The sequence below is a fragment of the Elephas maximus genome, chromosome 4 (assembly GCF_024166365.1).
Source record: "Elephas maximus indicus isolate mEleMax1 chromosome 4, mEleMax1 primary haplotype, whole genome shotgun sequence".
Classification (NCBI taxonomy): Eukaryota; Metazoa; Chordata; class Mammalia; order Proboscidea; family Elephantidae; genus Elephas; species Elephas maximus.
In genome coordinates, this window is record NC_064822.1 from 32,853,636 (window position 1) to 32,878,501 (window position 24,866).

At 38.0% G+C, this 24,866-nt stretch overlaps 1 protein-coding gene across 11 annotated transcripts in view; it reads right to left on the bottom strand.

Annotated features, from left to right (window-relative positions):
- The window catches only part of ARMC3 (armadillo repeat containing 3), a 136,287-nt gene that overhangs the window by 38,625 nt on the left and 72,796 nt on the right, over positions 1–24,866 (bottom strand). For all 11 annotated transcript variants that reach the window (XM_049881841.1, XM_049881838.1, XM_049881836.1 and 8 more), the window contains 3 exons: positions 22,229–22,381; positions 22,021–22,126; positions 3,758–4,007 (listed from right to left, as the gene is read on the bottom strand). In XM_049881841.1, the coding sequence (XP_049737798.1) occupies positions 3,758–4,007; positions 22,021–22,126; positions 22,229–22,381 (509 nt within the window). The remainder of the gene's footprint in view (positions 1–3,757; positions 4,008–22,020; positions 22,127–22,228; positions 22,382–24,866) is intronic.

The window sequence follows — 24,866 nt, forward strand, 5'->3', positions numbered from 1 at the left end:
GAACCAAGGCAAGCAAGCACGACTTGGGCCCCTGGGGAGGTAGGGGGGGACACTGGGCACTACCACCAGGTCAGCAGTGTGGCCAAAGCAAAACTGAAGCGATGCTTCAGAAAAAGACACGTTTTTGTTATCCTTGAAAATCTTGTCTTCTCTTTAAAGAAGAGAAGAAAAAGAACCAGAAGATAGAACCACTAATTAAATGAACTTCATTAATTACACTATCAAGAAAAATTACTCATGTATAAAATTATTCCTATCAGAAAAAAAAAATCTGACAACGCTCCTGCCTTACTGTCTGAAATGCAATATTGTATTATCTGAGCCTGGAGGATGAAAAGAGTATTTTACCAGTCTGTGTATGTGATATCCAGACAAGGGCCCTGTGCAATATGTCCCACTTTTAGTCATTCTCTTCTAAAACACAGGAACTTCTGGCAGCAATTTCATGTTCGTCTATAACTTGTGCAGCTTGGAAAAACTCTCTTGAAGCATCCTGTTCTTAGCAAGTCAAATCTCTGAACATGTTTATTTCTGGGTGTAATCCAAGATGCTAATCTAACTCAATGTGTTCTTTTGGCAAAGATCTAATTCATTTACTCCTTCCCTCATTCACTCATTCATTTAAAAAAGCAACTGTTAACTAAGTACACTCTATGAGCAAGGTATATATTAGTGCCATGAACACAGGGAATAAAATCCTCAGTTCCCTGCCCTGAAGCTTCGAGGAGCGTACAGTGTTTCAGACAGGAACAATGACATCAAAAAGAAGGATTAGGGAGATGTGCAGAGTGTGTACGGAAGCACAGAGGACAGTGCACCCAAGTCTGAGGAACGGCATTCTGGCTGTACTTTCTCCAAGACAGATTTATTCGTTCTTCTGGCAGTCTGTGGTATATTCAATATTCTTCATTAACACCACAATTCGAATGCATCAATTCTCCTCCTGTCTTTCTTTCTCATTGTCCAGCTTTCACATGCAAATGAGGCTACTGGAAATACCACTGCTTGGGTTAGGTGCACCTTAGTCATCAAAGTGATATCTTTGCTTTTTAACACTTTAAATAGGTCTTTTGCAGCAGATTTGCCCAATGCTATGGATCCCTGGTGGTGCAGTGGTTAAGAACTATGGCTGCTAACCAAAGGGGTTGGCAGCTTGAATCCACCAGCCGCTCCTTGGAAACCCTGTGGGGTAGTTCTACTCTGTCCTCTAGGGTTGCCATGAGCCGGAATCAACTCAACAGCAACAGGTTTTTTTTTTTTTTTTTGGTTTATATGTCATTTGATTTCTTGACTGTTGCTTCCATGGGTGTTGACTGTTGATCCAAGTAAAATGAAATTCTTCACAGCTTTAATTTCTTCACTGTTCACCATTATGTTGTTTATGGGTCCAGAGGATTTTCAGCAAGCGAGATTGTGTCATCTGCATAATACAGGTTGTTAATGCATCTTGCTCCAATCCTGATGCTGCATTCTTCTTCCCATAGTCCAGCTTCTCAGATTATTTGCTCGGCATATAGATTGAATAAGTAATGTGACAGAATACAACCCTGCCACATACTTTTCTCAATTTTAAACTATGCAGTGTCCCCTTGTTCTGTTGGACAACTGCCTCTTGGTCTATGTACAGCTCCCTCATGAGTACATTTAAGTGTTCTGAACTCCCATTCTTTGTGATGTTATCTATAATTCGTTAAGATCCACAGAGTCAAATAACTTCATGTAGTCAATAAAACACAGGTGAACATCTTTCTTGCGTTCTTTGCTTTTGGCCAAGACTGATGTGACATCAGCAATGATATCCCTCGTTCCACATCCTTTTCTAAATCCAGCTTAAACTTCTGGCAGCTCCCTGTCGATGTACAGCTACAGCCGTTGTTGAATTATCTTCAGCAAAATTTTGTTAGCATGTGATGTTAATGATATTGTTTTATAATTCTGATCGCCTTTCTTTGGAATGGGCATGAATATCTATATTAGATGGATGAAAAGAATAGCCTTCTAAGCAGAGAAATTAAGGAGCTCTAAGTAAGAAAAAAATTTTTTTTTTAAGTAAGAGAACTCAGCATGCTCAGGGGATCACAAACAGTATTGTATTTCTGGAGCTTGGAGTTCCTCCTGGGAGGGCAGGGCCTTAGGCTGGTTAGGAAGGTAGGAGCAGATCATCAAGGGCCTTCGCATACTGCACTGAGCAACTGTGAGTTTACCACGTGGCAATGGCGAGCCATTGGGGGCTTTTTAGTAGGGCAATTGTGTGATCAGGTTCACATATTTGCAAGATCAGAGTGGAGGCAGTGTGGAGAGTAGGAGGTGGCAGGAGAGAGACAGCAACAAAGAGTCTGTCGGAAGATTTCAGGATATAGATGGACTACTCTGCAAGCTTCGTGAAGGTAGTGGCCATGACACCTCTGTTTATCGCTGCTCCTGGTGCCTGGCAGGGTGCCTAGTATAAAAAGTGGTTGGTAAATAAATATTTGGCAACTAACTCACTAACTGAATGGATGAACTCAGATGAGCTGAGTCAAAGGAAAGGAAGACGGGGGGACAGCATAGATATCTGAGAGACAGAAAAGGCTTGGTACTGTCAGAGCAGACAGGATAGCGTGAGTGTTTGGGTTCTGGAATCAGAAAGATGCTTTCATATCCCTGGTTTGCCACTTACCAGCTCTGCTTTGGGCACATTCTTTGTTCCTTTAAACCTCATTTTCCTCACATGTAAAATGGGGATTATAAATGTACCCATTTCATGTGAGACTTAAATGCATGTAAAGTGCTTATTAGCACAGTGCCTGGCACATAGTAAATGCTCAATAAGTGTTAAAAAAAAAAAAAAAAACTAGTGTTATTTAATGGGGAGAGAGGAATAAAGCCCAGGGCTGTTTGATTGAGTGCCAGGGTGACAGTATAAGAAAAGTGAGATAAGATAGGATGTTTGTAGGCTTATATTAAGTCTTTATGAAGAGTTACTAGGATCAGCCACAATGCCAAAGAAATTTTTACATGATGGACTTTAAAAAAATGTAATTCTATGTTTTAAAATTATGAAATATAAGACGAACACAAGAGTATATAAAGACTCATAGTAGAAGGCACCTGTTTACCTACCGTCCATCTTAAGAGACACACATTTCTGTGACCTTGAACCCATGTGTGCTTCTCTCAATCATATTAATCCCTGAGTCCTCCATCAGAGGCAGCCCCTTTCTTGGATTTGGGGTTAACCTTTCACTTTTCTTTATAGTTGTAACTTATATGTATGTATTCCTAAGCAACATACTGTTAAGCTGTGCGTATGTTTGAATGTTGTATAAATGGAATCATATTGTATGCATTCTTCTGCAACTTGTTTTTGTTTAGCATTATGCTTGTAAGATTCATTCATGTTGACGTCTGTAGTTGTAGTTCATTCATTTTCACTGATGTGAGATTCTATTTTATGAATATACCGCAATTTATTTATTCATGCTCTCTTAGCCACTGGACACCTAGTTTGTTTACAGTTGCTTTGCTATTATAAACAATGCTTCCTGGTACACAGAAGCAAGAGATTTTCTTAGGTACATACCTAGAAATAGAATTGCCAGGCTGTAGGATATGCTCACCTTCTTTGCTAGATAATGCCAATTTGTTTTCCGAAGTGTTGCACCAATTTTGAAGATTTAAATGACAGGCAGACCAAACACTTAAAAATGTTTCAAATTAATGCATCAATAGGTAGTGATCAGAACAATGAGAAGACAGACGATATTACACCTCTCACCTCTGTCCGGGCCTCAACGTCACACACAGTTGCAGCAACCATGAGGGCAGCTTTGCTCTGCACGACGGTGTTAGCCGAACGCAGTGGGCCAATGATTGCATGCATGGCGTTGTGACTCTGTATGCTCACACGCAGGGGCTCCTGCGTTGCCATGTTTGTCAGTACTGTAGCCGCATTTGCCACGGCTCCTTCTCGCTTACTAGACAGGGTATTTATTAATGGATCAATGCCATCAGCTTCAGCAGCTGCCCTGGGTATGTGAAGGAGAAATTATTAATCTCAGGTACAAAAATTCTCTTTGGAGCATACAATTAAGCTTATAAAATGAATGAGTGGACAAATAAAATTTTAGAATTACTTGGTAATGCGGTGAACCCAGGACTGAGGTGCTAGTGACTTAAATGGGGTCTGGGAATATTTCAGGAAGGAATGAATTTAAATAATCCTTCTACTTTTACAGCTTTTGATCATATAGAAAATGTATGAAGGCTTCTCAAATTCCTACTATGACTGTTTTTTTTTTTTTTAATTCAGTGAAACCTAGGAAATTGTATTCCAAGAAATTCTATTTAAAAATATCCCACTAATAGGAAAGTAGAGCCTTAAATTGGAGGAATGAGTGAGCATGGAAACTTCTGATTTAAGTTAAAATTCTTTAGCTCATCTTCCCCTTGTTCAAATTAAGTTGTTAATTGTGGGCAGAGGTTAACACGGATGAGTCCAGCAAATCATTTTGCATGTGAATGCTGCCTTCACAAATTAAACTTCAAAGATCAAAGTCATGATTATTGAAACAGACAATTTTAGTAATGTTAGCATATTCGCTTGTTAAATTTCTTATATCTTATAAGACTACAGTTATCCATTAATGTATTAACTTTTTTTTCCACAATTGAAAGGCTTAAATCTTTGAAGAACATTGTACTTTCTATAATCCTTTTTTTTTTTTTTAATAATTTAAAAAACTCATAAAATAGTAAAAATAAAAATTAGATCATATTAATGAACCCTAGTGGCACAGTGGTTAAGAGCTGGGCTGCTAACCAAAAGGTCAGCAGTTGGAATCCACCAGCTGCTCCCTGGAAACGCCATGCATCCCTTCTACTCTGTCCTAGAGGGTTGCTATGAGTCAGAATCGACTCAACCGCCATCAGTTAATGTAGACTTAAAACTATGCAAAAATATTTTTTTTTCCTTCTACATATTTTTCAGGCACTTAATGTATTCAGTCCCTTAAATCAAATACTTTGTATTTGTAGCCATTATACACATGCCTGTAGGGCCATTATGAGTCAGAATCAACTCGACGGCAGTGGGTTTGGCTTTGGTTTTGGATACACATGCCTTGGCTAAAACAGACGATTCCTTTGTCACTTAGTGTTTTTTTCTTGGCAATGTTTACCTTTTAAAACACCACTGAGAATAAAGAAAAAGAGATGGAGATTTTCCAGCGGCATCCGTGATAAATGCCAGGAGTATTGTAAATGCATACCGATAAATTCTCAAGGCTTTGTCTTTCGTGTGTAGGAGGAAGTTTTTGAAAAATTTAGCTGAGTACACAGGACTACACTCCATCGTTTTAGTTTCTCTTGTTTTTAAGAAGAATTGGGTCACTGAGACACACGGATTTACATCGGTGCGCCTGCGCTCTCTGTCTCTCTGCTGCGGTTCGGTCTCTTCCTTTCTCCTGTACAAACGCATGCTTTGCTTTGGTTCATTTACGTCTTTACCTTCTGCTCTTTTCTTTGCTCTTTATGGAGGCAGTAAAGGGAAGTACATAAAAACCTGCTTCAAAAACCAAAGATTCTAGTACACAGCGGCATATAGCTTTTACTAAATTGGACATAACTGCCAGCACTGAACTACAAATCATAGGCGCACAGCTGGAAGGAACAACCCGCGTTATATTGTACGTATCTGCCCGTAATTTGTGATGCGCAGCTCAGTGTACGTGTAAACAGCATAACTGAGATGAGACTAATGTGGTGGAAAATCAACAGATTGTTCTTACCTTAAAAAATATCACTTATATATAGAGAGAGAGAATTTGCACATTTTAAAAAGAATTACATTAATTTTGCTTCTTTCAAATCCCAGGCAATCTTTTTTTTTTTTTCCCTGTCTCTAACGTACACAGGCTGAAGCCTGTCATATTTTAAAAACACATTTGAGTTTCTTTGATAGTATAACATTATCCAAATGAATGGGACAGAAGTCAAACTGCTTTGTTAAAATATCCAAAATTATGAGGCCATATGTCACAATAATTTGAAAATACATCCTGATATTTACTACCATTAGTCTCCATCCAATTGAGGTTTAATCAAATAAGAGTTCAAAATATAAACTGAAGAAGAAGAAAAAAACACTAAAAAACAGATATGTTGTTGTTGTTAAGTGCCATTGAGTTGATTCTGACTCACAGCGACTATGTATAACGGAATGAAACACTGCCGGGTCCTGTGCCATCCTCACAATTGTTGCTACGTTTGAGCCCATTGTTGCAGCCACTGTGTCAATCCATCTCCTTAAAGGTCTTCCTGTTTTTCACTGACCTTTTGCTTTACTAGTATGATGTCCTTCTCCAGGGATTGATCCCTCCTGACAACATGTCCTAAGTATGTGAGATGCAGTCTCACCATCCTTGCTTCCAAGGAGCACTCTGGTCATACGTCTTCCAAGACAGATTTATTCCTTATTTTGGCAGTCCATGGCATATTCAATATTCTTCACCAACACCACAATTCAAAGGGATCAATTCCTTTTCAGTCTTCCTTATTCACTGTCCAGCTTTCACCTGCCTGTGAGGTGCTCGAAAACACCATGGCTTGGGTCAGGCGCATCTTAGTCCTCAAGGTGACATCTTCGCTTTTCAACACTTTAAAGAGGTCTTTTGTAGCAGATTTGCCCAGTGCAATGCGTCTTTTGATTTCCTGACCGCTGCTTCCACTAGTGTTGTTTGTGGATCCAAATCAATGAAATCGTTGACAACCTCCATCTTTTCTCCACTCCTCATGATGTTGCTTATTGGTCCAGTTGTGAGGATTTTTGTTTTGTTTATGTTGAAGTGTAATCCATACTGAAGGCTGTGGTCTTTGATCTTCATCAGAAAGTGTTTCAAGTCCTCTCCACTTACAGCAAGCAAGATTGTATCATCCGCAGGTTGTTAAGGAATCTTCCTCCAGTCCTGATGCCCTGCTCTTCTTCATATAGTCCAGCTTCTAGGGTAATTTGCTCAGCATACAGACTGAACAGGTATGGTGAAAGAATATAACTCTGACACACATCTTCCCTGATTTTAAACCACACCGTATCCCCTTGTTCTGTTCCAATGACTGGTATTGATCTATGTATAGGTTCTTCATGAGCACAATTAAGAGTTCTGAATTCCCATTCTTTGTAATGTTATCCATAATTTGTTATAATTCACATAGTGCCTTTGCATAGTCAATAAAACACAGGTAAACATCTTTCTGGTATTCTCTGCTTTCAGCCAGGATCCATCGGACATCAGCAATGATATCCCTGGTTCCACATCCTCTTCTGAATCTGGCTTGAATTTCTGGCAGTTTCCTATCGATGTACTGCTGCAGCTGCTTTTGAATATCTTCAGTAAAATTTTACTTGCATATGATTTTAACGATATTGTTAATTTCCACATTCAGTTGGACCACCTTTCTTGGGAATAGGCATAAATATGGATCTTTTCCAGTTGGTTGGCCAGGTAGCGATCTTCCAAATTTCTTGGCATAGACGAGTGAGCACTTCCAGCAGTGCATCCATTTGTTGAAACATCTCAATTGGTATTTTGTCAGTTCCTGGAGTCTTGTTTTTCGCCACTGTCTTCAGTGCAGCTTGGACTTCTTCCTTCAGTACCATCGATCCTGATCATATGTTACCTCCTGAAACGGTTGAATGTTGATCGATTCTTTTTGGTATAGTGACTCTGCGTATTCCTTCCATTTTCTTTTGATGCTTCCTGCATCATTTAATCTTTTCCCCATAGAGTCCTTCAGTATTGCAACTCAAGGCTTGAATTTTTTCTTCAGTTCTTTCAAGAAAAAATGGAAATCATCAAAAATGAAATGGAACTTACAAACATCGTTATCCCCTAGTGAGCTGAAATGGACTGGTACTGGCCATTTTGAATCAGACAATCATATGGTCTGCTATGCTGGCAATGACAACTTGAAGAGGAATGGCGTTGCACTCGTCCTCAAAAAAATTTCAAGATCTGTCCTGAAGTAATAGGAAAATATCCATATACCTACATGGAAGACAAGTTAATATGACTATTATTCCAATTTATGCACCAACCACTAAGGCCAAAGATGAAGAAATTGAAGATCTTTAACAACTTCTGCAGTCTGAAATTGATCAAACATGCAATCAGGATGCATTGATAATTATTGGTGGTTAGAATGCAAAAGTTAGAAACAAAGAAGAATGATCAATAGTTGGAAAATATGGCCTTGGTGACAAAAATGATACTGGAGATCGCATGACAGAATTTTGCAAGACCAACAACTCCTTCATGGCATATACTGTTCTTCACCAACATAAACGGTCACTATACAAGTGGACATTGCCAGGTGGAATACACAGAAATCAAATACACTGTATCTGTGGAAAGAGATGATGGAAAAGCTCAATATCATCAGTCAGAACAAGGCCAGGGGCTGACTGCAGAACAGACCATCAATTGCTCATATGCAAGTTCAAGTTGAAACTGAAGAAAAATAGAACAAGTCCATGAGAGCCAAAGTATGACCTTGAGCATGTCCCACCTGAATTTAGAGACTATCTCAAGAACAGATTTAACATGTTTGACCACTAATGACTGAAGACCAGATAACTTGTGAAATGACATCAAGGCCATCATACATGAAGGTGTGCCTGCCCCAAGCCATGGTGTTTTCAATCATCTCACATGCATGCAAAAGCTGGACAACGAATAAGGAAGACCTAAAAAGAATTGACGCCTTTGAATTGTGGTGTTGGTGAAGAGTATTGAATATACCATGGACTGGCAAAAGAATGGACAAATCTGTCTTGAAAGAAGTACAATCAGAACCATCCTTAGTAGCGAGGATAATGAGACATGTTAGCAGGAGGGATCAGTCACTGGAGAAAGACATCATGTTTGGTAAAGTGGAGGGTCAGTGAAAAAGAGGAAGACCCTTAAGGAGATGGACTGACATAGTGGCTGCAACACTGGGCACAAACATAGCAACAATCGTGAAGATGTCACAGAACTGGGCAGTGTTTCGTTTTGTTGTGTCGCTATAAGTCGGATTCGATTTGACAGCACCTCACAAAAACAACAATTTTCCTAGATTCATACTTCATACATGACACGTTCCAATTACTAATGGGTGTTTGCAGCTGTTTCTTCTCATTTTGAGTCGTGACACATAGCAAATGAAGGTCCTGAAAGCTTGACTCCACCCATGTCATTAAGGTCAACTCTACTTTGAGGAGGCAGCTCTCCCCCAGTCATATTTTGAATGCTTTCCAACCCGAGGGGCTCATCTTCTGGCACTGTATCAGACAATGTTCTGTTGCTATTCATTTAAGGTTTTCGCTGGCTAATTCTTTTCAGAAGTAGACTGCCTGGTCCTTCTTCCTAGTCTGTCAGCTGAAACCTGTCTGCCATGGGTGACCCTGTTGGTGTTTTGAATACCGAAGGCATAGCTTCCAGCATCACAGCAATACTCAAGCCTCCACAGTATGACAAGCTGACAGATGCATGGGGAAAAAAAACCCAAAACAAATATGGCATGTGTATAAACATCTGTTTCATCATTTGATAATATGTAAAAGGAGGTGAAGTCTGACACGTCTTGCACATCCAATCTATTTCCAAGTCCTGTTTTCCTCATCTTTCTCAAACCCTCCCTTCTCTCCCTCTCTTCCACCTAGTCCAATCCAACACCCAATCCTCTCCCTTCTCCCCCTCCAATCCTTTCTCCACCTTATAGCTAAAGTGACCTTTAAAAAAAATTAAATCTAATTATATTGCTCTCCTACTTAAATCTTTCATGGTTCCCTATTGCTCAGGATAAAACCTCAAATCTCCCACATGGCCTGCAAGGCCTGGCATGAACTCAACGTCCCTCACCAGTCTCATGTACCCTTCCACCTCTTCCTTTTTTTCTGCGCTCTGGGCCTCTCTGATCAGCTTTAATAGGCCAGGCTCTTTCTCACCTCAGGGTATTCCCATATGCTATACCCACTTCCTGACACACTCTTCCTCTGGATGATTTCCACTCATCTTTCAAAGTTCAGCGCAATGTCCCTTCTTCAAAGAAACATTTCTTGACCTCAAAACCACATCAGATGTTCCTTTTACATGAGCTCAGAGCACTTGTTTGCTAAACATATGCATTTCTTTTTGTTACGAAGATAATGTATTAGCACAAATGCTCACAATTAGAGAAACGTAACAAGCTCGAAATATTATTTTATTGCGCTTGTTATGATATGGAATTCAGCACAAAGGTTTTCATTTAAGTACCCAAGCATCACAATGATAAAAACGTACAGCCCGGACACTAGGAACATGGTTAAGGAAAAATTCAGTCACATTAGTGGCGTCTACTTATGGCTTACTGAAAATACTATGCTACCTCATGTCTGTGTGGCTTTGCACTAGTTGTTCCCTTTGCCTAAAACGGGTTTCCCTATCCTTCCCACACCTCTGCCTGAAGAACTCTAGCTTGCTCTTCAAAACCTGCTCAATGATCCCTTCCTCCGTGAAGCCATACTTGACTATCACTGGCCCTCCTTATAAATCACTCCCTCCACTCTGCTAGGTCTACAGCTTTACATACTTACAAGAAGCAGTATTTGAGCCTTATTTACATCCCCAGTGCTGAGAAAATATATGTTAATTGAATTCAATCAACTCAAAGGAAACCTTTGCAGTTGTTGAGAAGGAATGAGGGGAAAGCACTCAGCTACGCTTTAAGTTTGCTGCTCTTGATATTAGTTAATTCCTTCTGCATCCCAATGTTTCGCCAATTGTATAGTGATGTAATTTTTATACAGAGTTTAATAAATACAATTTTGTACTTCAGGCAACTTCTTAGGAATATATCCATTTCATATATCAAGTGATGTCTTTATTTTGTCTTTGCAGACCTTGTTGGTGATGTTGGTTGGGCTGGTCATCAGATGACACTATACGATACATCTCAGAATTTGATCCTTGTGGCAGTTTGGAGGTTCACATTCAACCCAGCTGCAGAGGCTGGCGACGTGCTCATGGGTGACCTTAGGCAGTACAGAAATGTGTTTAACAGAGCCCACATACAGGGTAATATGTGAAAACTGATAGAACAGATGGTAGTATTGGCAGTAAGAGCCTTGTTTGTTAACAGTGGTTACAACCATTCCCACCAGCATGACTTTTCATAAGTCTCAGTGAGCTTTGTGACATCAAGGAAGACACGCTGGTACAGACGCACGGTGAGTGGTCAGGAGAGGGAGTTGCATAAGCAGCAGCGACTGGGATTGGCGTTTTCAACTGTGTGGGCTCAAGCGAGTCCGTACAGGTGTGCTGCTGTGGAGCGTGGCAAGTCTCCTGGATGTCACAGCACGATTTGGAAGGCTGTGAACAGGACTCCTGACTCTCATTTCAGCTAGTTTTTCAACCAAGATAATGATCGAAGAAGTGGAATGTGTTTGCTAAATTGATCAATTTCTGAGTCCAAAGCAACTATCACCCCACTGCAGCCCCACAGCTGCAGGACGTGGGGATACAGAGACCCGGCACTCTGCCTCAACTCCAAGACTGACATTCCAAGTAACAAGTCTTCTCCTCTTAAAGAAATTACTATTTAAAGAATCTTATCTGTATTAAGGGAGAGAATCACTATTCCTTGCAGGGAAGTGCTTAAAATGAAAGGTTTTAAAGTAACGTGTTCAAGTAAAACCCACACACAGAAGCGAATGTGTGAAGTTTTGCATCCTAGAGCAAAATAAGAAAAACGGAAAAAATAATGTGACAAACTCAAATTGTTTACGTCATATTGACGAGCCTTCGCAGGCATGATTTTAAGACTCTTCAGATGATGCTTTATGCTATAGCTGCTATGACGTCAGGATTTCTAGAGAGAACAGCATGATGGCAAAGGGAGCAGCACATGCTAAACTAGCGTTTCCACAAACAAGGAGCATGTTCTTGTTACCAGTTAGGAGGCAGTCAACCAAAGTCTGGGAAAATCAGATGCGATTTTCTTACAAGCGGCATGGAATCTTTATTGGCCTACCCATTCAATCCCAATACTTCATTTCCAAACGTGCCACCTGCTGTTTTAAGAGCCGGAATACCCTGCCAATAGTTAACTACCTGCCATCAGGAAGAACAACTGTCTTCATTTGATTTGGTTGACTTGTCTGCTAATAAAATAGGGATATGGTCAAGGTGTTAGAATATCCGTAATAAATAACTTCTGCGGTGACCAAATGTTTCTGTGTAGCCTGGAAATCCATCTGTTTACATATCTGTAGATGACAAGGGTCACAATCCCAAAGTAATCAGAGATATCATGTTATTGAGTTTCTTAACTAAATAATGAGGATGCTGAGTGCTCTGATGTGACGGCAAATAAACAACCCTGGGTACTTCACAGGACTGACTTATTCTCATCAGCTCAAATGTCGCTTCTTCAGAGAGGCCTTCCTGATGACCCTTCTCTGGCTTCCTCCCCGGTGTCGTTCCTCTGTGACCATGTCCTGTTTTATTTTATTTATGCTGTTATCACTTTTGGAATTACCTTTTAAAAATTTCTTGTGCACTGTCTCCCTGACTAAGATGTATGTTTCATGAAAGCAGAGACCTTTGTCTTGTTCCTTGCTGTATCTCTACAGCCTAGAACAGTGCCTACTACATTAAGAGTGCTCAAATTATTGTGAAATAACTATGATAGAAACCTAAATTCATAAGTAATAACTTCCTTAGCCTCCAGGATGAAATAATAAAAGCAGTAAAGAGGGAGCCCACCCAGCCCCTCGTAGAAGTTGCGTTCAAGACCCTCCATGACACTGGGTAGAGGGCAATCACTTAGATATGCAAAATATAAAAGATAGTCTAGTTTTTTTTTTTGTAATTAAGAGAACTAAAATTCAGAGAGACTAAAACTTACGTAGCAAGTTAATCAACAGAAACAGGATTAAAACCATGGTCTTCTGACTTTTTGACTATTACCCTTGTGCATTTATCAAACTCTTAAGCTTTAAAGCGTATTTTCTAGGGAACACACACACACATATACGACAGAATCTACTTGGTTCGCTTCATCATTACTCAGTGAATGAGGCAGCCCATTTTTGACTTATATTAGAGAAGACCATTTTGACTTGTAGCAGGAAATTCTTACTAACCATGAGGTAGGTTTTTTTCCTTTCTCTTATTCTCTTTATAAAAAAAAAATTATAGGAAGGGGGAAAAGAGGGAGAAGAAAAAGAGGAAGAGGAGGAGGGAGGGGATGTTGGGGAAGGGAACCTAGGAGAGAAAGGTGGATGGAGTTAGGAAGTAAAGGGAAGGGGGGTGCGGTGAAAGGCTCCTGCTAGGGTAAGTAATGCAGTACAAGGGTCCCCGGAACATTCCAGTCTGGAGGAATTCAAAGAGATCACAAAGGCAAAGGGGAACTTATGGTGAGGAAAATCTGGAGAAGTTCAGAGTCAGGGGGCCATTGAACAGGAGACAGAGAGAGAAAAGTTCCTAGGGCGAAGGATAAGGACTTCATTTCTGCATGCTGGCTGTGGGTGTACGTAACAGACTGCCATGGTGTGGGTGTCCCCCCCACCTCTGCAGACTTGAGCAAGTACTGTGCCTCTGTTTCTTCACCTGCAAAATGGACAATGATAATAATATTCCCAACCTCCTGGGGCTGCTGCTAGGTTTTAATGGTATGTTTCATTTCAACTCCTTAACTCAATGCCAACCATCATCATCATCTTCTTCTAATATGCAGTGAGCCGCAGGGCAGAGATTTTCCTATATCCTGTCTCGACTTCTTGGATCATAGGAAAATATGATTTCTAAATTTGTATGTATGTATGAAATTTTCATTTACAGACAACTTTTTCAGCTAGTCAAGTCTCCAATACCTACAGGGCTAGAGTTGGGAGGATTTTTTTTTAAGAATCCTACCTTCCATTTAGGTGTAATCAATAGTAATACGGATCATTTCCAGAAAAAATGAAGAAAGATCATGGAAAATTATTAACATAAAAACTCAAGGATGAGAAAAAAGTCAAATTACATAGATTTTAAGGACTGTTTCAAATTGAAATACAGAAAAAAAAAATCATGCACTCTAAAGGTTTCCTAACTATTTGGTAACTTCCTCTGAAAATAAGTAACAGTGGAAATTAAGTCTGAAAAAAACAGTGTCGGCAACTTTAAAATGGAGTTATGGAAGTGTCAGTCTCTGCTCTCTAATAAAATAGTAAAAGCAGCATGGATAATTTTCTAACTGAGCATTTTATGGGATTCACCTAGCCTCACAAAACTAAAAACTAGTAGCTAATAAAATCCAAGCCAAGCTGTAAAGGGAGGGTAGGCATTCACTGACACAAAATGGGAATGCGAAATCAACTTGTTTCACTGAAGAACTCAGCTCTTCATTCTATACATTTTTTCCAATCCAGTATGTTTTTTCCAGTACAGTGTATCCAAAATTATAACAAGATTCCTCCAAGTAGGGAAGTAATCTAGGCTCTAATGGTTAGAAATGAAAAATATCCACCAAGTAAAATTGGATAGAAACAGAAAGGTACGAATAATTCTCAAGTTTCCCATGAAGACTCCTCCCATCTAGCTCATCTATCAATTCTAAAAGTCTTTAAAAGTATTCAGCAATAAGTTCTTTGAAAGTTGGAATCATCCTTAACCCCAAACTGAATCTCTTCCTAAATGGTATGAAACTAGCTGAAGTTATCATGCCCTACACTTACACTGTTAGCATTCTAATTCAGAGAACCTAGACTCTTACAACAAAATGATATGAATAAGAATTCTGAAACAAAACAATCTTTTCATTACACAAAGACAATGGCAAAAAACTACACATAACTACAATAAAAATGAGATCAATTTATGTCGTTCAAGCATATTATATTTATCCTATATAATTATATAGCACAGAAGATAGCAGTACAGTGATACTAGTACAAGGAATGTATTAAAATCTTTTAAAAAGACTGCACTTTCAAAAGGGACAAAACCGACAGAAGCATCTAGAAAACACACATTTAGTAGTAGAATATTATCTTTTTAAACGCATTATGATGAAATGCTTTCCAGATCACAATCTTTTAATAATGCTTCGAAATATTATTTTAGACACGCCGGAGAGTATTCCAAATTAAATTAGTGTGCGTTTCACTAAAACACAGAAGAATTCCTCCATCACCTTTTTCGCCCCTCCCCCAACCTCCTCCTAAACTGCCACCAGGGGTCAGTATGAAGACACAGTTCCCTTCACGGTTAGCAGGGAAAATGGAACTCAGCAGTTTGCTTACAAAAAGCCCTTGTGCAACAAAGGCACCGGCTGTACAGTTTTAACATTATTAAATCCAACCTTAAAATACTTTCAAGTCTATACCATGACTTTGTATTTTTCATGAGGCTGCATTTTAATTTTGCAAATCACCGTGGATTGTCTGTATGGTCAATGTTTCTTTAATGCAATTATTCTAAGTGACAAGCCTATTCTAAGTGAACCTGTGAGTATTGGCCAAGAAGTATGACAGGGTGTTAAAATGTATTTTTTCACAGGGTGATAGTACACATATTCAGCATCCCAAAGGTATGTATACATATCCCGTCTGTTCCTGTAGAGAAAATGGGGAGCAGGAGGGGGAAAGGAGGGAAAATCTGTGCTATTTTGTCAACTTTTAAGTTTTTCTCCCTTCAAAATGACCATCAGTATTCTCTGCTCTGCAGGCCGCATTCACAATCAAATACAGGCGATTCTAAGGAATGAGCATTAGTCTACACTTAAACCCTCAGAATAAAAGAAATGGTAAAAATAAGTATACAAGTACCCATGGAAAACCCGTTGCCATTGAGTTGATTCCAACTCCTAGTGACCCTATAGGACAGGGTAGAACTGCCCCATAGGGTTTCCAAAGCTGTAATCTTTAAGGAAGCAGGCTGCCACATCTTTCCTGCAGAGCCCCTGGATGGGTTCAAACTGCTGACCACTGTGCCAGCAGGGCTCCCTACAAATACATTAAAAAAGAAATCCTTTAAATCTACTAAATGGGGGAATAAGAAACAAAACAAAACAAAAAGGCATGCAACGTATTCTGTACACACTAGTGAGATTTAATATTTCAAAAAATCACTTAAGATCACGCTCTTCTCTGACAACATTGCGATGACTGATGTGGGTGTAGTCCCTGTGAACAAGTGAAGGACTGACTTTTCTTCAAGTACTGTATGAAGTTCTGTTTGTGGCTTACCTTTAAAATTTTTCTTTACAAATTACATGACTTTCTTAGGCATGATACTACTCGAATAGTTTTAGTAGATATTAAAATTATTTAGTCAGTGCTTTACTTCTTTTTTTTTTTTTACTTCTTTTTTTTTAGTTACTTCTAAAAAAAAAAAAGAGAGGTACTAAGACTGACAATACAATACTGAGGATGTTCAAAAGTTCCCAAAGCACACAGATGCACATCTGCATAATTCTGGGGGCATTCTATCTCTTTCTGGAGTCCCTTTGGGGGTAGACTCGCTACTCAACTCATCACTTCCTTTGTTGTGGTCCTGACCATCCATCACACAATAGCAGGACAGACTGTAGAGAAGAGCTTTTTGTCTCAGGCATTCTGGAGGCCAGCAGTAGCCCAATAATCAATCAACCTTTTTTTTTTTTTGTTAAGTAACCACTATATGTGCTGCCATTTAGGACTTTCTTGGGTCATTGTTCATGTGGGAGGTCAAGAAGAGGTACAAAAAATTAAAAAAATAAGGAAATGGAGCTAAAAGGGACTCTAGGTTTTATGGAAATCACCCAGTTCATCATGGTGATAACGTGGAATAAGTATGAAAAACTAGGTTTAGTGTGGCCTAGGCATGAACAACGGAAACATGATTATGTACTTTCTCTAGCAAAATATGTTAGTCTGGAAAAAAAGGAAAAGGCATAGTTTCATTCAGCATTCATTTAGCTTAAACCACAGTTTTATTTATTTATCTGTGGGTATGAAAATCATTGTAGTTATTACTTCTTACATTTTTAACTTAATGTACTGCATTTTATTTCCTGAAATTAATTATATCTTTTGAAAAATAGAGCCAAAATTCATACTAGTTTTCTAATACAGTCATAGTTTACCAACAGCCAAAATTTAGTTAGCGTTGACAAAGGGAAATGAAAAACATTGAGTGTTTTTATCTCTTGGGATAACTTAAAAACTCTAATTCTGATTAGATCCAACAGATGGCAGTGATGTTATAAATTAATAGTTAAAGATATTCTAATAATATGCAGCATCTGCCCCTCAGTAGAATGCGAACCAAGAATAATTCTCTTAGCATTTGCATAAATAATGCAAAACTTTGATAGGACTAATTAGACAGAAGAGTACAGGTAAGTGTAAAAAAATTAACTAAAAAAGATAATTTCCTATTTTAAAAATCAACAATTTTCTCCTTTTCAAATAGTATTATAAATTGAGAGTTGTCAAAGAGATTAGCAGCGGACCAAGAAAGGATAATGTGACCTATAAAATGTCTTATTGCCACCTGGTTTCCATCTTCATCTATTTCTTTATATGGGATTGTTTTAGCCCTCTCACTTTTTATTTATACACTTAATATTTTTGCATTTTCTTTATCCTTCTACCACTTCAAATAAGTGAATCCTGCTGTTCTTGTCCCCTTTTACTATACCTTCAAACAGCTATATTTATTCTTGTTTGTTGCTTTTTCATATTTTTACCCACTTTAAATAACCTTTATTCTTCGGGTAATGAAAAAGGAAAAGTCTCAATAGAAGACTCCTGTAGGCAAGCCTCCACTGTTGCTCGCGTTACCCAAATTACGTTAAAAACAAAACAAAATCACAAATGATACTGGTGATCGCTTTCTGTTATGAACATTGGTTGATGTCAGATGGGTCTTCCACTTTTTCACTGTCCTTTTATCTTGGCTGAATTTTTGGTGTAAGCCTACTTTCCCCCGAATGCCTATGTGGGCTGGGCACTGTTCTAAAAAAAAAAAAATTCTAGGTATCAGTAAATTAAACAAAGGTCAATCTCTTCACTGATGCTGGTGGAGGAAAACAAACAATAAATAATAAACATAATTATTATTATGTTATTATACAGCACATTAGAAAATAGTAAGTCCTATAAAATAAAGTAACATATGTGTGGATTTTTAACAGTGTAGTCATGGTAGGCCTCACTGAGAAAGTGACATTTGAACGGAGACTTGAAGGAGGTATGTAAGTGAGCCCGGCTATGTGGGTAAGAGCATTCCTTGAAGAGAGAGCAGTTAGTGCAAAAGGCCTACGGCAAGACGCTAGGAAGTTGAAAATACTAATATATTTTATAGCCTATTTTACTCTTCATCACGTTACTTGCCAACATTGACTTATTTATAAGTAAAGGCATTTGTGTTTGTTAATTATTATTTTTCAGTACAACCTCACTTATCCGTAACTGGAATACCAGGAAATTTCACATATCGAAAACATATGTGAGAAATACAAGAGAAAATAAAAAGGCCTCTGAAGAGTCAAAATGTGTACTTATAGAAGAGGTTTGAGGCCCTCATTTAGGGCCTTTACATAAAAATCCGATCCAGCTTTTCACTAAGCAGAAAAAAAAAAAAGCAGAGGAAGGTGTTAAAAGGGAACTGCGGCAGGGAGGCTATGCCAATCAGGTCCATTGGCAGCAGTGAGGATTAATAACTGACAACCTGGCAATAAGGAGTGAATAAAACGCATCAAAGCCCAAAAGGCGCTGCCGCCTGGAGGCTCTATTCAGGTGGCCCAGCAGTCCCACCTTCCTTAACAGGCCCTGAAACACCACTGTGGGGCAAGTGATAATCACTTATTCAAAATGGCAACCAGAAATCCCCAAGAAAAACGGTCAGTACCAGAATGATCAGTTTCAGAAGGTCAGGAGGGAAGGATTTTAGAAGATTTTAGTTCAAAGTTATTATAAATTTTAAAAAGTTTCATTGATCGAAGAAGTAAATTTTCAAACATCCAGAAAACTTGAGTATCCAGGAGGGCTCATTCACAGAGGACACTAGATAGGCAAGCTCTTTTGCTAAGCTCTTTGGCATCAATTAAGGTGAGGTTCATAATGTTCATAAAGTTGAAAGTCTCCTACAAATGGGTATGGGCATTATTGCTACTGAAATTGATCACATCACCGTTTTATTACGTACGAGCGTGGTACTATAAAAAAGCAAGACATGTAAACTCTGAATTCAGAGATTTTAAATTAAAATTGTTTTAGACATAGACGATAAAATTCAATTTTTAGATTATAAAAACAATTTTAATTAAAAAAAAATCCATTACTAAAAGTATTTTTCTCCTTCCCCAGGTTGATTTTTTTTTTCCTTTAACTTAGAAAGTTTTGATTAGCCCATAATTTTCCAGGCAAAAATCTATCACATAGAGGAAATTATACCAGCATCATGTCATTATAACAGGCCAGTGATTGATCAATTTAGAAAACTTTGGTTAACTCATAATTTTCCAGGCAAAAATCTATTACCTGTTGCCATTGAGTCGATTCCAACTCATAGCAGCCCTATATGTAGAGGAAATTATACATGCTTCATGTGTTATTGGAAACCCTGGTGGCATAGTGGTTAAGTGCTAGGGCTGCAAACCAAGAGGTCGGCAGTTCGAATCCGCCAGGTGCTCCTTGGAAACTCTATGGGGCAGTTCTACTCTGTCCTATAGGGTCACTATGAGTTGGAATCGACTTGATGGCAGTGGGGTCTTTGGGGGGTTTTCATGTGTTATAATAAAAAAAAAGAAATTTCAATTCATGAAATTTGCCTCCCACTCCAGAAGGTGCCCTGAGTTTATGAATTAGAAATCCATTTAAGCAATCAAGATATGAGCGTAGGAAAAGGGGCTACATTTTAACATATACAAAATTGTATTCACAGTGTTTGCAATGCAATGATCAGATATTCAAATGCACATGGAGGACTTTAGCTTTATTTTTTGCTTCTTAATGGCCTCCTTTACTTACTATTCATGTGTAGCAGAAAAGCAACTAGAAAACCCTAACTCCCCTGCCACCGTGGCAGCAAAGCCAGAGTCAACCTCAGTCACAGACCACCTGCCAGGAGAGCTGATCAAGTAGACTGATTCTAAAAATTAATGCTGGGAACACTGAACTGTTATGAGTTTAAGCTAATAGTTTCCTAAAGATTTGAGTGGGAATTTTTTTTAAATAACCAGTCATCTCTGTTATCTATTTTGTTGTGTTTGGCTTTAGCAATTAATACTCTAGGAGGCTGATTAGATGGGTCTACAAACTGTGGTTTGTTTTCATTCCTCTGGCTCAACTATAGAAAAAAAAAATAGAATCTTTTTCAAATCCAGTCTTTAGCATTTGGTACAACTGTTTCAAATGTGACTCCATTTCCCCCTCAAAAATATTTATTTTCAATATTCTTTAGGTCCAAAAGTCCAAAGAAGAAATTATACAGACCCCAGAGAACATCCAGAAACCACTTTCACTTATGGCCCACTTTCCTTCACAAACGCTGGTTGAAAAAAACACCAGAATGGGCAGTCCTAACTGACCTTCCTATGTTAACAAACTTGACCTTTCTATATTAACAAAACTATAGAGTCAGATGACAAAAACTGACAAAATAATTAAATGGAAAGAGAAAACATGAAAGCAGCCTCTTTTAGAACTATTTACCGTTCTAATTTTCTATGATTTTATATAAAACTGTGATATGATATAAGCTAGGCAAACCCATATCAAATCAAGACATCTATACAGTCTGGAAGCCTATTAAAGAAGTCTAGATAATAATAGAAACCTAAGTTTCCTGAAGTTAGAAATGTCTTAATGTGCTGATACGATTTTTGCATGGGCGTGACAATACTAAAATAAATCACTGAATATGCTGTTTTCAAATTGCTACTTGTTATGACTCAACACTCTAGAAATCCGTGTGCTTTTATAAAGATGATGATGACCCTTAATTTCAGAAATTGCTGTATCAGAGTGTAGCTATTAAAGGAGCACAGTTTTGATGCTTACGCATTTTTGCCTTTTTTTTTTTTGCACATTATTAGATTTTTAGTCATTCCATTCAGCTTTTCTTATAAAATATGTGTGTGGGAGTAGAGAAAGGGAAAGGTTAAACAGCAGATTATGTATGTGGTGGGAGAGTTTATTTCAGGTTAGAAAAGGTAATTTTAGACACGATGTCACAAAGCAATAATATATGAAAGTTAGCCACTGAAGTACCAAATGAGATACAGGGAGGGCAAATAATTATTTTATTTGTGAGAGTTGTCTTCAGGAAATTCTGACCATTTTATGAAACAGTCGTACCTCCTTCAGAGGGGAGAACATAGACTTTGGAGTCCCGCACACCTCTGTTTCATTTCTTGATCAGCTTCTAATAAATACGTGGACCCCAGAAAACTAGGTAACTTTTCAGAGCCTGAGTTTCCTCATTTGTTAAGGGGATTATTATGAGAATTTGATTTTAAAATAAATAGAAATCACATATCACAGTGCTTAGAATACAGAAGGCATTTCTTTCCCCTAAGCTTTTCCATATATTTTCTCAGGATACGTTGTTTTTAAATTGTTTTAAATGTTCCCAGATTTATCTAAAAGGTATATCCTTTTAAAATGGGCTTTTAAACATTTTCTCTAGACTCATCAAATGTTTAGATCCTGTTGTCTTTAATGTTTCCGGCATTGCCCGTTTTATCTGTACTGGACCTGCACAAGAGATAGCCTACTGGCTGAATCAAAGGGCCTACACATTTCCCAACCAAGTGCAAACAATCAGGATTTTGTGATACCTTTGAAAACAAGCCTATCTGACGACTCTGTTTTCGTAAGGGATCCTGAGAGATAACCGAGGATAGATCATCTGAAAGAATATGTAGACTACCTTGAAAGCCAAAATTTTAAAATGAAAACACCTTGAGAAAAAAAAAAGAAAAGAAAACGTCTCGGACTGTTATATATCCCACAAGTCAGTGCTGAGGGAGTATTTTTGTACTCACTTTGCATTGGCAGGATTGCAAGTTGTCAGATTAGCCAAGGCTAAAGCTGCTGCTTCCCTTACTTCATCGTTGTCGCTTTTTAGCAGCTGAATTAGCTGTGGAATCCCTAGAGCAAAAGATAGGGAAAGTAGGACTTTAAAAAGCATTGGTGCAAACTACAGTCCGGTAACCTAAAATTGTTCAAAATATTTTTTCCCAGTTTGCTTACCCTGATTATTGAAAAAATCTTTGCTGCCTGAATTCTCACACATTGCTGAAATAGCTTGGGAAGCAGCGATTTTAGTTCCATCATTCTCAGAACCCAAAAGGGTGACAAGGCATTTTTCAACCTCTTGTTCATGAAAAAGTTTTCTATTTTCAGCTTTCCATAAAACAAAAGAAAAAAAAATTCAGCATTTTGCTGCAAAAAAGGAGCCACACAGCAAGATAATAATGAGCAAGCATTATTACCTACTCATCCAGAGTATGACAAGAATTCAAACCATTTGCTAACTTCAGTCACAGAGTCTAAACTCAACAAAATACCTATTCAATCTTTAGAACAAAGTGAGTGTGGGAAATGAAACATGAATATTGCATTTTCTTCCCCCTCAGATTCCCTTATATGTTATCAGCACTGTGGCGATGGAAATTCTATAATAAGAAAGAAGCAAGTTTCAGACTTAGCAAGCACTTATGAGCCCTGGTGTCGAAGTGATTAAGAGCTTGGCTGCTAACCAAAAGGTCTGCAGTTTGAATTCACCGGCCAATCCTTGGAAACCATAGGGGGCAGTTCTACTCTGTCCTAGTGGGGTTGCTATGAGTCGGAATGGACTCAACGGCACACAGCAATGGGTTGGGTTTTAAGAAACACCAATCATGTGCCTGGCACAGTGTTCAGTATGTACCAACTAAAGATAAAAGTCTGCTAATTTCATGGTTATTTTAAATACAAAACCCAAAATTTGAAGAATGCCTGGGATGTTCAAACTGCTCAGTAAGCTAGACAGTCAAGTCTTCAGGAGAAGAGCCAAGGAGAAGAGAAAGTGAAAATGAGAAGGAAAGTATAAGCCACGTCTTAAGGAATTTACAATCTTATACAAAAAAAAAAAAAAATCAGTTATCTTTTATCTCAACTTACAATGCATGTTAAAGTGGCAGAAATTAAAATAATTGTTTCACTTGACAAGTTACCATAAACAATCTAAAAGTAAGCTAGTATAGTGTTCTTTATTTGGAAATGAAAAAAGTTATGACCCTAAGTATGTACCATAATATTCAGCCCAGAATAAAACACTAAATTTGAAACCAAAATGTTCTAATTTTCTTTTTGGTCCTTAAACATTGTTTTTCTCTCTTGATTTAGCTGGATTTTTCATAAATGACTTTCTCATTACTATACGAAGCCAAATACTACATTGAACCAAATGAGAATATTAGGTTCCACAGTCGGTGTTCTCTAGCTAATTCTAAATGAACCAGTTACTGTTATTAAAACCATGTACTAGAAAAAATATATTAAAGCAACCCCAGTTTAACGCCATAAAAAGCTACTAGGGCTAGTTTGAAAAGAAACAGCTTACAAACAATTCCTAGCCAATTTATTCACGATTCCTTCAAAAAATTTTGTCGTAGGTTCAACTCTTCATTCATCATCCTTTATAAGTCAATTTATACGATTAAAATAGAAAAATGTGTGATATGTGCTCTTAGGATGTTAATATATAAGAGAATAACATTAGAATAAAAATCTCTGAAAAAACGCCGGTAATTTAGCTTACAGTACCTCCACGTGGAACGAATTCATTTGTTACACATATTTAAATTAGCTAGTTTTTTTTTCTTCCAGGAGTATTTTCAGAAATTAATAGCAACTAATGTTACATTTTAAAGTTAATGCATGTTGTCTCCTTTCCTTTACCACTGATTCAAAACACCACCCTCTTTCACAGAAGCAGTGTCACCTTCAAATGTCACCACATTTGCAAATAGTTTTGGCCTTTGTTCACATGCTACGCTGATGTATGCTGAGCAGTCTGGCTATAACTGGCACAGGCTGAATTACTAACCCTTCTGTTCCTTCATCTTAAACCAATCAGGAACCATGTCCTGTAATCCTATCATTTTAATCCCTCGCTCCTTTCATTTAAAATTAGAATTCGGGCAGGCCATACTGGTTTTTTTGTTTTCTTTTTAATAAAGAGGCAGCGGTTAATACTCGAACCTCGAGTATATGGCTCCTGCAGTGTTTTAAAATATATGCAATCGTTATTAGTTTTTACCGAATAAATAATACCCGAAACTTTTCTAGAGTATCTCACCTAAAATGCTTCAATTTATAATGAAAACTTCCCTAATGTCCCTAAATCAACCTTCCTAAACAGAAGGTGCTTAACATGGTTTCTGTCCAGAAAATCAGCCAAAAGAATTCATTTGAAAGACTAACTTTAGAGTATGCAATTATTACATTCAGAAAATATATATATATATACAATTACGTGAAAGATTTTTTAAAAATAATTTAAATAAATGTCACGGGCAATTAGGTTCTCAACCCTGCTGGGAAAGTTCTCAGAATCCAGCTTGTTCATCAAACCTCAGAAGTGCTGACTGCCGTGTGGGTATAATAGATTTAAAAGACGGATTAACATATGAACCAAGTACCTTTATGGAATTGTTACACCGAGAAGCAAAGTATTTATGTTTCAATGACACAAATAATAAAGACAGCAAGTTAGTTATACTGTGAATAGAATCAGGTCTTTCAAAAATGACATTTGTTCAGTATCACTAAAATAAAAAAGCCTGAGATTTTGTAACTGAAAATAAATCTGTATGTAATGATGCTTTTCTTCACTCATTCTCCG